The sequence below is a fragment of the Patiria miniata genome, unplaced genomic scaffold, assembly GCF_015706575.1.
Source record: "Patiria miniata isolate m_02_andy unplaced genomic scaffold, ASM1570657v1 HiC_scaffold_2, whole genome shotgun sequence".
NCBI lineage: Eukaryota > Metazoa > Echinodermata > Asteroidea > Valvatida > Asterinidae > Patiria > Patiria miniata.
In genome coordinates this window covers 14,623,864-14,639,070 of record NW_024037058.1, presented here as the reverse complement: position 1 = coordinate 14,639,070, position 15,207 = coordinate 14,623,864, and the positions used below count along the sequence as shown (strand labels likewise).

The 15,207-nt window shown below is 42.3% G+C and overlaps 1 protein-coding gene across 1 annotated transcript in view; it reads left to right on the top strand.

The window, feature by feature from the left end:
- The window catches only part of LOC119726391 (organic cation transporter protein-like), a 50,237-nt gene that overhangs the window by 20,941 nt on the left and 14,089 nt on the right, over window positions 1-15,207 (top strand). Inside the window, exons 4-7 of the mRNA XM_038198046.1 lie at window positions 10,432-10,690; window positions 12,159-12,327; window positions 13,976-14,117; window positions 14,830-14,909. Coding sequence (XP_038053974.1) covers window positions 10,432-10,690; window positions 12,159-12,327; window positions 13,976-14,117; window positions 14,830-14,909 — 650 coding nt within the window. The remainder of the gene's footprint in view (window positions 1-10,431; window positions 10,691-12,158; window positions 12,328-13,975; window positions 14,118-14,829; window positions 14,910-15,207) is intronic.

Sequence of the window (15,207 nt, the reverse complement as noted above, 5' to 3'; positions counted from 1 at the left end):
ACAGGTTTAGAGGCATTTTTGGGTTAGGTTTATCCGTGGCAGAATGAAGAGAAACAAGTTAAAGGGAATCATAGACAAAAATTGGGTCGAAAGAGTTTTCACAGTTTGAGAAAAAATGATTTTTTTTCACTGGTTTTTCTTAACTACACGAAAGCAATGGAATGTCCACACTTGGTATGTAACGTGTTTATGGTGTAAATGGAGGACACACATGTGGAGCATCATCGAGTAAATGAGGACAGGAGTCAAATCGAGGACGACCTCGTTTAGAAAACGTTTACAAAACCAACTTAGTTGGAGTGTAACGCAAAGGAACGAGGAAGTTGGAGTGTAAACGAAGGAATGAGGAAGAGGAACAATAGAAAATCCTCGTTTACACCATAAATGCGTGATGTGGGGGTACGTTCACGAATTGTTCAAACCGCCCATGCCAACACACAGCGCTGCCAATACAGTAGGCAATAAAGTACTCAGGCTATCGATGCCAATACGCGGTGCCCTGCTGTTGTACTCGGGCTGTACACACGAGTAGCATGGGGGTCTACCCGATGTTCCCCAATACCTACAGTATTCCAAATACCTATGTTCCCCCTCATTCCAAATACCTATGTTCCCCCTTAGGGTTATTAACCCCTTAGGGTTATTAGGGTTATAGGGTTAGGGTTAGATGGTTAGGTTTAGGGTGTGGGTTGGGGAACATAGGTATTGGGGAACATAGGTATTGGGGAAATATATGTATGCACCCGTAGCATATGGTTGTCCTTCACGGAGAAATTAGAGGCACAATATGGGAAATGGGCGGGGGGGGGGGGGGGTTAATGGGTGAGTTGTTGAAATATCGGGCTGCTTGATGTAGTACTATAAGTTTGTTTTAATTGTCCTGTCAACTTTGTGTGCTTCTCCGGTCCTTCATGAACCTGGTGGACCATGCCTTCCCGAACCTGGAGTTTGGCTGTGGGAGCGCTGACAACATTGGGACCATCTACCTCTACCAAAGACGTCAAGAGGTCAATGACTTCTGTCTTTTCAAATTCCCTGGATAAATAAGAACGTGTCCCATATTGTGCCTCTAATTTCTCGGTCAAGGACAATCATGCTACTGTCATGTCCCCAGTTCCCGTATACATTATAATGGCTACAAACTCATGCACGAATACGACGTTATTCAAACGCACTACTACTTTCTCACTCAAAGTTTCTCAACCTTTCAAATTGTAAACAAATCGGCTATATAGTCCCTAGTTTCAATAAGATAACAAATTTCATTATCTTTCAAGTCCATCGAGAAAAAACAGTCTGTGAAACAAAAATGTTTGTCCCGTTTTCGCGGCTTTGTCGCCGGCGTGAAACACCAGAAATGACCTTGGCAGTGGAGTGACTGATAACAAAGAAACCAACAGCTGTAACTTCCTAGAACAATAGACCATTATCATGTTGCGGTCATTGTTTTTTTCCCATTCATATCAACGTAACCAAAGCGAGGCTGGAAGGAATAGTCAGGTTCCTTTTTGTACAAAAATTGGATACAGGGCACGTGACTGCAATGGTCACGTGGCAGCATGATAAGGTCTATCGGGGTCTATGAATTAACATAACGTAACAAACTGTAGACAGGGAAGTTTTGCTTCTTTCCCAAGGAAATAAAAAGTAAGTATTTTACCCTGATGTGGCAAAACATATTTCAAACACATATCTACTCAGAAAGTCATTTGAGTCCAAACAAAAAAATTGAATGAATGGGTAAAACATTGCGAGATGATTTCATGCCTTATAAGATGCCACTTTTGACAATAACAAATGTCTCCAATTACTTATCTTATTTGGTCCTTCTAAACAGGGTATTAGTTTTTGGCTTTTCCGCTTATTTGCGGAAAAGCCTTTGTTTCTGTACTTATTTTTTTTATTAGGTGTTGGGCTTTAGCCCAAAACCTATTGTTTTTGCTAGGGTTTTTAGTTTTTTTTTCTTCTATACATATTCCTTCTCCAGAACTGTGTGTCAAAATGAAAACATATATGAACTTCAATTGTCAATACATGAATGCACAACCTACCGCAGATTTCCTTTTTTTGCAATTACGTAATCATGACGTCATCACGGGTCACGTGACGTCACTTCAAAGTTTAATAAATTTAATCTTTGAAATTCCATATAAAATCAACCGTGAGAGACCGGAACCTGAAATGTGCCAGAATCGACATGGTAATACATGATCTTCATTTTATCCTGTTGGTGTAAAATCACGTGACCCTTCCTTCCGGTCGAAACCGGAAGTGCCTAATAATTTAAAAGTGGAAAAAGATATGAACTTGCTTTTTACGATTTAAGTGTCTGCCTGGATTGACCTTTCAAAAACAATAATGGGTGACGCCATGAAGTGTTGGAGCGCCCTCTAGCGGCAGGTTAAAAACGTCAAAAACGCATTTTCACTTGATGTCTGTGGCGAAGTTTGCGGTAATCGCTTCAGAATTAATGTACATGATGACCATTATGCAGACAACACCTGTGCGCGAAAAAAAATTGATTACGTCATCAGACCGGAAGTAACAACAAAAAGACCTTTAAATCATAAAAAAAATTGCTAGAAAATATACCGTGATAGATATATAATCAAGATGTGGCTATATATAGCACAATAAATATAGCTCTGGAGGTTTCTGGCAATGACGTCACAATGACGTCATCAAGTGTCATATTACAAGCAAATAAAGATTTCCATATTTAATCTTTGAAAATCAATATAAAATCAACTGCCACAGATTTGATTTTGTTTTTATGACTATTTATACAATTTTGCAGGGTCTTCATTTTTGGTATTAAGTGCAAAATCACGTGACCCTTCCTTCCAGTCGAACCGGAAGTGTCTTATAATTTGAAATTGCCAAAGGATGTGAACTTGCTTTCAACGATGTGAAGCTCTGCCTAGGCTGTACTTTACAAAAATATTACAGGTGACGTCATAAAATGTGACAGCGCCCTCTAGCGGCATGTTGACTAAGTTAAACATGGATTAAAACATGCATTTTCAGTTGATGTGTTTGGAAAATTTTGCGGTAGTCCATGGCCCAACACCGTGTGGTTGTTCCTACAACCTCTAGTTTATTATTTTTTTTTTTCCTCTTGGGACTTCCAACCAAAATGCCATAGACTTTGTGCACGTTTTTTCTCATCGGCACTTTTTGCATAAAGCATACTCATATAACATTGAAACTTTACATAGTCAAAGAACATATAGCAAAGGTCTTTCGCGAAGATAGACGCAATGATGACGTCATCATGGGTCATGTAACGTCATCTTAAAGGTGCATACTTTAGGGCCCTATATCGCGAGAATGGTAAGGGGCCATTGAGAATTTTCAGTGTTTTAAAATTTCGACTTTTTATCCAAATTATTTTGACCCACCCACCCACCCCTAATTTCGATTAATAAAAAACTGATTTGTTAATATGCAGAAGTTAAAAAACAAACATGTTCATGCACTTGCATGTACCCATGTATTTCACATGTCATCCAGAAAACTTTTCAGTGACGGCGTGATATTGTCTGTCTTCCGTACCAGTGCAAGCGAGGAAGACAGACAACATCACGCCGACGTGGCCTTCAGTTTTCTTGTGTTTTGCCAGCTGATATGCCGTTGGGAATGACAGGTTGCAGTCTTGGAAGCCGCAAAGATGTGTTTAGTAGGAAGGGGCGTAATCATACATGTCGCCACTACATTTAAAGTTACATGGAATGGAGTTTGGCCGCCACCATGCATTTAAGTTTTTATCAGACTTGTGTTTTCTTAAAAAGAAGTGGTTTTCTGGCTAGGAAAATAGCAAGGAAGAACCGGTTTTGTGCAAGCAAAATTCAGGGAATAATCTGTTGATATTAATAACTTGTTGGAAAGTTCCAAGGTCATTCCAAGAAAGTTGCCGCCGTGAATTAGGGTTTAAAACATGGGAGGGGGATGGGATTTGCTATCAGCATCAGCAGGGCCGTTCCTCATTCTTTTCTTTTTATGGGATGTATGATAATGTAGCGGGATCCTACTGGGCTCTTGTCCGCCAAATCCGGCCAAACGCAAGAAAAGGGGACAGACAGACGGGATTTCTAACTCTGAAGGAAGATCTCATTTATTTCGCCAAGCGGACTCTGCGGCCAACTTGCCACACCGCTACCAGAACTGCAACTGATAAATTCCCAGCATATACATGCACAGTTTCACAAAATGTATTACAATGTTACAACTTTACCCAACCCTGGAATCCAGCCAAGTTCTTCCCGCGCAATTGAACAAAAGAACCCCACTTAGCCAACCTATTTGTAGAGCCTATTTCCGGAGCGCGCGCTAGCCAGACCCAAATCCAGGTCAGGTGCGCGCCGCCGGAGCCCCTCCGCCGGAGCACTAGTGCTAGAAAGCAATGACAACAAAAGTGTGCATAGACTGTCCGTTACACTACCCCCTCCTTAAATTGGGCCTATTCTCCTGAATAGGGGCACATATACAACACATTTTACATGATTCTTTTTGTTCTTTAACCCAACATTGGGTGTCCTCAAAGGATGTGGAGCAACGTTGATCTGGTCCCCAAAATGGTTACTCAGATCAAACATTAATTCAGCAATCCATGATGACAACCTCTTCAACAGGGAAACATTTTAGAAACAACATGAGAAATCAGACACTTTACTTTGTTTATCAATGGGTGTCCTCAATGGAAGTTGATCAGCGTTGATTCTAGTCCCCAGACTGGTGCACAGAATCAAACAATGATACAACAAACCGTGATGACCAGCCTACCTTACAACAATTTCAACACATTCTTTTACAGTTTTATTTTCTTGTTCACTTCACTTGCAAACTGTCCTTTATGTCCTCACTATTTCACAAAACAATGTCCATCCAAGAGAGAACTTCTCTCCAGTCTCTGTCTGTGTTGCACTTCGCAAGCTTTAGTGTCTTCAGCCAAGTACACAGGTCACAACGCTGTACTCCTGCCACCTGGTCGTTGACTCCCCAACCTTGCTTTGGCCCCGTTGTCTTCCGTGGTGTCTGTCCACGCACTGTTGTCTTCTCCGGCAGCCTTGTCTTCTGTGGTGCATCCCGCACCGGCGGATTCCCTGTCTTCTTCGGCGGCCTCATCTTCTGTGGTGCACCCTGCACCGGCGGATTCCCAGCCTTTGATGCTCCCTGCATCAACGGGTATCCTGTCTTCTGTGGTACTCCCTGAACCTTCGGCCTCGTCTTCTTTGATGCGTCCTGCATCGCCGGATCCGCAGTCTGTTGGCTTACCGTTCTTGTCCCTGTCACCTGCACCTGCGGTCTGAAAGTCAATGTCGTTGCTTGCTCCAGCGGGGCTGCTTTCGCCGGGGGACAATGCCGCTCCGACTCGGTTGCCGTCACCTGAACTTGAAGGTCAGTGTCTTGTGGTCGATTGTCCGTGGTCTGAGTTGCTGTCCCGGCAGTACGGCGGTCGATGAGTTCAGCGTGCTCCGGCTGATCGGCATGCACCAGCGGAGCCGTCCACAACGGTGGATCAGTGTGCATCGATGGAGATGTCCGCAACGATGGAGCTATCGATGTGCAGCTAAAGTTCTCCGCAGCAGTTGGATCAGGACTGGACAAGTCGGTGCATCCACGAACCTCGATCCGATGGACAGCTGCCATGCTCGCCAGTATCACGGGACGGGGCTCCACGTCAACAGCAGGGCTATCATCGCTCGCAGCGGCCTCCCTACTCGTGGTCTCCCCATTCACGCGACAGCCCGGCCTAACATCAACTTCTGCCCCCGGACCGCTGAACAGGCTTGCTCGTCGTTCATCTTCATCCTGATCCGCACTGGTAGAATCATCGGAGCTGTACATCGCTTCCAATTCGGCGATCATTTTATTGATCCTCTGCAACACACCTACCGCTGAACCAGTTGCCTGTGGATTACGTCTGTCCGAGGAATGGGCTGATCCACAAATCTGCCGCTCCAAGGAGTCTCCCACCTTCCGAACGTCAATGATGACATCGTTGATGGCGTCCACGATCTCAACTGCAGCTGTGCTTTCTGTCATTTCTAGTCGGTCCAAAATCCCGTCAATATCCCACCAGCTGCCACCATTTGTAGCGGGATCCTACTGGGCTCTTGTCCGCCAAATCCGGCCAAACGCAAGAAAAGGGGACAGACAGACGGGATTTCTAACTCTGAAGGAAGATCTCATTTATTTCGCCAAGCGGACTCTGCGGCCAACTTGCCACACCGCTACCAGAACTGCAACTGATAAATTCCCAGCATATACATGCACAGTTTCACAAAATGTATTACAATGTTACAACTTTACCCAACCCTGGAATCCAGCCAAGTTCTTCCCGCGCAATTGAACAAAAGAACCCCACTTAGCCAACCTATTTGTAGAGCCTATTTCCGGAGCGCGCGCTAGCCAGACCCAAATCCAGGTCAGGTGCGCGCCGCCGGAGCCCCTCCGCCGGAGCACTAGTGCTAGAAAGCAATGACAACAAAAGTGTGCATAGACTGTCCGTTACAATAACATTGGAGTACGAGGGGCTCTGCGAGCTGATGATCTTTTTTTTTTAAAAAAAACATTGTGTTTGCAACCAGCTAGGGAAGATTTTCGTTTATTTAAGACTTACAAGCACTGGTATGGATACCTGTGTAGTTATATGACTAAACTGCCTAGAGCGTATTTGTTATAAGGTTATTTTTCCTTTTTTGGAAATTCAATACGCATATAGGGAGTAAAATCAGTTCCACTGCTGGGTTGCGGTGATGGGTGGGTTATAACTTGTCAACACATACCTCGCCAGCGGGCCCATTAGATTGGTGATAACCGGAGAGCGGGAGTTTCAAAAAAACCCATCCGGTGTTTAGGCGACGCAGGGACTGGTTTGTGTACATGTGGTTTTTGTTTCTAGTTCACTTAATGTTTTGATTTATACCGGTGATAATATGCCGTCCCACCTGTTTTTCTTTTTTGTGTGTCGGGGGAAACAGTGCATATTTTCTGTGCCCTTTTTACGCACTTCATCAGTCACCCTTTGTTTAATTCTTTTGTACGTATTTATTGTATTGCTGATGATGGTAAAGAATATTTTACGCGTTAGCTTTTCTTGTAATGATCAGACTAAGTGGATTCCTTATTTTAAATTTTTTTTTTTTCGAAATCCATGCCTAAATGACCATTATGTTAGTTCTGTTCTATACAAGGTGTTCTAATAGGATTTGAACGTTCTCCTCATCCAAGTTTTTTTCTTGGTTGGATGGTGGAGATGGGTTAATCCTTGATCGGACCAGGCCATCTTTTATGTTTTTTTGTCGTTTGTATGCCAGGATGGGTTGGGTCGCAAAGGGTGCACTGAGAACATCATTATCGCTGATCAGATTCCAGTGTTTCAGAAGGGCCTGCTTAAGAGCTGGGTGTTTAATTTGTGGGTTGTAGGGTAAAACAAAGACCAGCGGGATATTCTTTTCGGTTTTTGCACGATTTTTAGAGTTCACGCGAGTTTCGCCTTTTTGGGGAAGAAGGGCTAAATCTTCTTGGTTGTATCTGCGTTTTTGTAGTTTGTCTTTGAAGAATTCAACCTTCATCATTACATCCCACTGGCGGGCCTGTGCGGGTTGCGTGTCCTTGCGGAACAAAATCCAATGCTGCTGGGCGGAGGCGAAAGCTGTCTCTTTGCAGCTTTTCGACAGCAAACATGAGGCACAAACAAACCTTTCGTACGGTGAACTTGGGTTTTTCATTATTAGCTTTTGCTGTTTCCAGAAACTGCAAAGATCGGCAGGTATTTCGCATGTTGTGAGTGTGACGGCACATGTTGTGACATCCATGGTGGTAGCCATGTTGTTTACAGTCGAGTCGTGGAAATGCCGCACTCGTCGTTGTACGTTCACGCATGCCTGATGCATGCAGTATAGCGAGCGCAGGCTGCGATAGTCTTGGACACCAGGGGTTGAATGGTCCAGTTTTTATAGCGATTGGTAATCAACGCCCGCGGCGTGTAATAGAGCCGATCTAGTACACCTGGTACCCTGCTGCCTCGCACGGCCTAACCGCTACAAACGCCCGAAATCCAAGTCTATTGAAAAACCACCTCCTTACATACACGTAAATGACGTACATGTACAGTACATGTATATACAGGGTACGAAGTTGCAAAAGAAACGCGCATCGCGATATTCGAAACAAATTTAAAAGAACTAACCTATTGCCAGATTTTCCAGAAATTTAAAGGAGACTTTTTAGTCTAAAACGGACGAAATCACGTAATTCCCGATTTTGGGCAATAATGCGCACGTAGAGCAAGTATTCCTTACGCCAACAGAGGGCAGCATATACATTTAATGGTTAGTTTTGTTTAGCATTCGGCCGGCAGCTATAAATGCAAGTTAAACATTAAATGTATCTGCTGCCCTCTATTGACGTAAATTATATACTCACTTGGCTGTACTGTACGCACTTGGCTATTGCCACTCAACCGTGTGTGCATGGCTATCGCCGTTGAAATGATTTGCCGCCCTGTATATTTTTCTACTATAGAAGTTAACTACGCCAATGTTATTGATTGCAATGATCTATAGCCCTCTACCCGTCTATTTTATTTACTTTTTTATTAGTAGAAAATGTCGTTATTAGTATTTGAAGTTTTGAAATATAAGGAGTCATGATTGCATCAGATTGTGCAGACCAGTAGTTGCTCAAAATGGCATGAGTATGGTAGGCCTATATGTCAGAAGAGGGAAAAACATATCTGTATGCTACATGTTGTGAAAACAAAAACACAAAAATACGGACAACGGAAAAGCCGTGTGCTCTGTTCAAAACAGACGCATACCTCTAGTTTATCATTATATCTCATCTGTCGTTTGAGTTTGTGATGTTTAAGTATATAATGTCATGTAAGTTGAAGGATTTCAGGCCGTTTTCACAGACGTAAATAAGGAAGATGTAACGATTAATAAGAAACCTTATTTTTGTTTAATTATACAGCTATAAAGTAGTTTCCTTGCTCTTTTTGATGCAAGAATAATTGTCCAATAGAATGTGAGATGAAGGGAAATTCTCAAAGCAGGCCAGGATAAGCAACCTAGCTATTGCTTTAGCTCAATTTCAACCTTCGCATTTCTGTGCCGTTTTCAAAACAACAGCAAAAGAACCCAGTAAATCTCCACGTACCACGCACGTTCAATATCAGCTTTTTATCTCAGATGGCTATTATACCACTGAAGTCGGCCATTGGGCGCCAGTAATTGACTTCAGTCTCTTCTGTGAAACGGGGGAAGGTTTTAAAAGGCAAGAAAGTCAGCTCTTGTAGGCCTCAGCCTGCGTCATTCGACTTAACACAGAAACGGAGGATTATAGAGAAATTGAAAAATCCATAGTCTAGACGCGCGAGGCCACGGTGCTTCAAGGACGGATGGGAGGGGGTGGGTTGGGGCAGGGATGTTATATCTACCCGTTGCATCCTATAGTTTATAGGCCCAGTAAAAATATAACAAGAAGGGTTATAGATTGTCCGAAAAGTCTAAAGAGTGTGTAGTTTTCATCGAACTTGAATTCAATCTTGCACGGTGTTATTAGTGATGATTGTGTTTACCGACTTGACGGAATAATAGTTTTTCAAAGGACAATCTGCTATGGCCCTATAGCCAAATATCTTTCTCATGACATACTCTGTGCCAAATTTATCATCAAAGTGAACAATCCGCACAAAATAGCCTATCTGCCTCCTTCACCATGGGTTCTATCCCAGAAAGTTTCGCCGGGCGAGCTGCAACTTGACGCACAGTTAAAATCGAATAGCGTTTCCCCCCGTTTTTTTTGTTCCAGCACCTACGAGACATAACACTTTGCGGGTCAGTGGAACAATGTGTGATATAACTTAAACTATAGCCGGTAAGGCCAAAAACAAGTCTCCGGCTTCTGTTATGCGCGCGCGTCGCCGTATAGCCATGCGCGTCGGCAAAATGAAAAAAAAAAAATTTTCAATGAAAGATGATGTCTCAAAATCGCCAAACTCACTGGTTTGACTGAAATCCTGCTGCTGCACAATTTTAACGTGTTTTTAGATGGGGTTATGATCGAGAATAAGCTTTATGTGGCCTCTCTGGACTCCCATATATTTGCACTAAGTTTAGTCGGGCACAATTTGCAGTCATCAGCCGACATTTGAAGCAAAAAAAATTAGGTAAAAAAAAAAAAGCCACGTCGCCGCACCACTTTTTGGGCAAGCTCCACACCAGAAACCGGAGACTTTTTTTGGGCCTAAAGCGGTCAATTTCATGACATAACGACAAAATGCAAATGTTATACATATGAGTGATTTTTTAAATTCATCATTCTTCTTTGTTAATCTTCACCAGGGGTTTTCATGAAAACTGTACAAAGGTCATAATGAAGGCTGCATATGTCTTTCATCATAATTTGATGCTTTGTCTGCAGTTTTCTGTTGTTTGCGACCAAGCTTTGCTGAACGAACTACCGCTGACAATCTTCGGTGCCGTGGGGATGGTGGGAGTGGTCGTCTTTGGTGCTATAGGGGACAGATTTGGCCGTCGCCCCGCGTTCATTATTTGCCTGATCACACAGACGTTGACTGGACTAGTCGCTGCATTTTCTCCGTCGTTTACCGTCTATTTTGTCGTCCGTACTTTTACGGGATTCGTCAATGGGAGCGTGTTCTACTGTAGTTTTGTTTTACGTAAGAATTTTTTTTTGAAGGGGGGGGGGTTAATCAAACGATCTAATCTAGTGCAGTTCAAGAGAGCAGCTAATCGCATCATACTGCTCGCGGACGAGGGAACGAGGTTGCTAAATCACCAGGCGGCACATCCCGACTTGAAATAAAGTCCACTGTACACATGAACACGGGCGGCGGAACTGGGTGGGGGGGGGGGGAGGGCAGAGGGGCAGGGGCACTGCTCCCCCCCCCAGATTTTCCCAAGCAAACACACTTATGCCCCTCTCGCGCTTAAATAAATGTTTTCCCTCCTTATGAAAACAAAACTGCCCCTCAAACGCACACAAATGAAAGCATAATTATGAAAGCGCTACAAATAAAATTGTCACTCCTCTCTTAATGCAAACCTGCCCCTCAAAAACACTAGTGCCCTCTCGCACTAAGATTGTGCACCTTCTCGAGATGGAAAACTGCCCCTCGAAAGCACAGATACCCCCCTCGCAATAATACAATTGTGTCCCTCTCGAGATGGAAAATTGGCCATCAAAAACAATAGTGCTCCTCTCGCTAAAACTTCTCGAGATGGAAAACTGCCACTCGAAAGCACAATTAGTGCGCCGCTCACAACATTAAAACTCAGCGTGCCCCCTCTCAAGATGGAAAACTGGCCTCTAAAAAAGAGCTCTTCTCGCGAATAACAATTATGGTCACTGAACTGGCCATCAAAAGCAACAGTGCCCCTCTCGCGATAAAACAAACCCAAATGGTCTTTCTACATAGGTGAAAGAAAGACAAAGAGCAAGATGGACAACGTGTGCATTATTGTTTGTTTCTCGTCATATAGGTTTATAGCGAAATGGACGGGACCATTTTATTTTCCTCCATTATCACACCGACGGAAGGTGCCCTTGTTTCTGAGCCAGTGCCCCTTTTTGGTGTTGCCCCCTGCAAGCGTTCCGCCGCCCCTGCCTGAACACGTACGCATTCACTTCATTTGTTTATTCCTTTATTTTTAACAAGTCCCAGAGGGTCAGCGTGGCTTTTAACTGGCTCACTGACTAACTACATTACTTATTTACCGACTGATACCTTTTTCATTCAAATTCACCAACTCTAACATTCATTAACAGAACCAATTTAGTCATTTACCATTCAATTTCAAAGTTTGGTCATCCTCTTTAGGCGAGAATGGCAGCATTCAGAGATCAAATTTGTCTGATATCAATCAATTTGATTTCTGAATAACAAATGTTTGGCGTCGACGAGACGAAATTGAAATCTCCGGGACAAAAACGTGAGCTCGTTGTTTGAATTTGCTTGAACTGAATTTGAAATGGTCTGACAAAAGACGAAAATAAACATTGGAAGTGTACTAAATCGATGGTGATGAACGAATTCAAATGTTAGAAACGGTGAATTTGAATGATAAACATTTTAAAATAGCCGGGAAAACCTATAATATAGGTGTTCCACTGTTACTTTTTTTCAGTCATGGAAATGATTGGCCCGTCCAAGCGGAACCTTGTTCGTGTCTCTCTGATGTGTATCGGCGCCGTTTGTATGATGAGTTTAGCGGGCTTTTCGTATTTCATCCGTTGGTGGAGAGGCATGTCCATTGCGATGGCCATAACTGCGATTGTCTTGGACTTCTTCATCCCGTGAGTTTGTTCAAATTCAGTAATGTTGACAATACAAACTTTTGGGGGGTACCCTTAATTCAGTGAGTTTCATTTTCACCCAAAAAGTAACCCGTGCAATTCAAACTGTTTTATCCAGTCCATTCCAGCTCACGTTCTGTTTTCATGTGAACGTCTAGGTTCCAAACACTGACTAGTATAGACGCAAACTCCCGTTTTACCATTATTGCTATCTGCGTGATCGATTGAACTCGTTTTGTTATGGCCGTCCTTTTCCGACATTTCCAATGTCGTGTAAATTAATATGTTAATGAAGTTCTGCATGCAGCACTTTAAAAAATCTAGGATATGAAAGCCCGATTAATAAGCTTTCTTTTCGTACAAGAATTATTCAAATCACTCATGTAATTTTCAAGTTACGGAATGTGAAACACAAAGACAGTTTTAAAGTTCTGTCAACGGATCAAATAAAAGGTAAGTGTTGTTGCAGCAAAACGAAAACAAGTCACATGGGGATGAATGTTAGTTGTTTTCGTTTTGCTGAAAGAACACTTACATTTGATGTGATCCATGGACAGAACTTAAAAATGGTCGTTGTGTTTAACATTCCGTAATTTGAAAAGTACTTGAGTGATTTGGATGATTCTTGTACTAAAAGAAAGCTTATGAATTGGGCATTCATAATAGATTTTGAAAAAGCTACATGCAGAACTTCATTAACAAAATGGTCCTGCCATTTGGTTTTTTTTATACTCACCCTGTATAGATCGGATAAACCTCTTCAAGACAAACTATACTTAACTCTCTAAATCCCAAAGAGTAGACTGGAGTGAAATTAAAAGTGAAAATCACTCTCATTTTAGATTGAAATAGTCTGAAAAAAAAATCACTTCAGTCGACGCTCGAGTGAAAACTCGATCTATTCTACTGAATGAAATTTCACTATAAAGTGTCTGGTCCCTATACAGGGTGAGTCCAAAAGAAAGTTACCCAATTTGAAACATATTAAAAAAAAAATTTGGCTTGCTCCATTTCACAAAAAAGGGATAAAGTACATCTTATTGACTTAATTAAATTTCACGTAATTTGCGTTCTCTATTTCCAAGTTATATCTAAAAAATAAAAAGATCACAAAACTCGGCTGATCACTTACCACTGATCATTTACCGTTCTTCGAACCGATGGATGAATGAGTACAATGAAAGTGGACGTGTAATCTGTAATACTCACCCAGCTAAATAGGTTATAATGTCATTCCATGGACAGCTGTACAAAAGTGTTATTTAAGTAAAACTTCAAAACTCCTAATAGCATGGATCAATTTCAGTATTTTTTTTTGAGATGTGCGGAAGGAGATGCTCTTTTCAGATAAACTTCATTGGTGTTTAAATTTGATTGCTTTTAAGATACCCCCCCCATTAATTTGGGTAGCTTTCTTTTTGACTCGCCCTGTATTTTCCGACTGCGGGAGAGAATTTACTCGAAGGGAGAGAACTTTCGCTCTTTTGAATTTAGAGAGTATGTTCAAAATATATTTTGATTCGGTTATAGGCATGTGTCAGTTCATTCTGAGGAAGCTGCTTGAAGAGAACTGTTATTTTCGCTGTTGATGTTACAATTTCAAACGATGACATCAAAAAAACATTGACTTTGTATCTGGTGTTTGCAGGTTTATTCCCGAGTCTCCGGCCTGGCAGCTGACAGTCGGTAAGATTGACCAGGCAGAGAAGACCATCCGGAAAATGGCGCGAGTGAACAAAGCGGAACTACCGGAAAAGCTCTTCACCGACGAAGATATCGCTGAACTCAAGGTAAAACCTATCAGTCCTAATGCTATAGGTTTTTTTCCAGCTATTTTAAAATATTTTTCGTTCGAATTGACCGTTTCTTATATTCCAATTCGTGAGGGTTTCCAAACATATCCAAACATGAGTGTGTGTGCGTATACAAACACTGCCTTGTGTGGTACCGGAACAATGGGAGGTATCCCACAAGGAATGCCCACCGACTTGCGGGGTACTGTTTTGGTACCCCACAAGTTTTTCACGAAATAGATATATAGATTTTACTGAAAAACTAGGAATTTCCAAGGTGGGTTGATCCGTCGCAAATGGAAGAGTTTTAGAAAAGGGATATTAAGTCTGAATTTCAGCCCAGGAAATTAACTATGGTTAAAATAAGAGCATTTTGACATAATTGTACTTGGTACTACTTGGTGGTTATCCTATTCAGAACTCCTCGAGGAAGTCTAACTAAGAGGCTTGGAGAGTGTCATATTCAACTAAATCAAGGATTTGAATTGATTGTGGTGTGTCACATTACAAAAATGTGTGACATTAAAAAAATTTAGTACACGAGAACAAAGGAAGTACCCCACCTCTATGCCTATGTAAGCGTGAGTATGGGTGATTGTACACATGCGTGGGTGGGTGTGTGTGTGTGTGTGGGGGGGGGGCTGTCTCTCGATTGCCCCATCCGCAGTTTAGGCTCTTTTTGAATATCGATTTCTGATGAATATTTCAGGGTATTAAGCAAGCGTCCATGATCGATCTTCTGAAATCACCAGTTCTACGTTTTCGTCAATTGATTCTTTGTTGGATGTCGTAAGTATCGTATGAAAGAATTCATAACAGATCAAATTAATTCTGAATGACTTTTATTGACTTCAGGAAAGCCTTAGATTCCGTCAACAGAGCTGTCACGCTTTCCATATTACGCCACTATGGCATACCCGAAGAAGTGGTCAGCGCCATTCAAGCCATTTGTAAATGTTAACTCTCGAAGTGCTGTTATGGGTGGAAATATCTCAGAGCCTGACGTAGGCCTATCCACTGGAATTCTGCAAGGCCTGGTATGCACTTGCTCCTTGACTGTGCATATACGCGCACACAACTTTGTGCG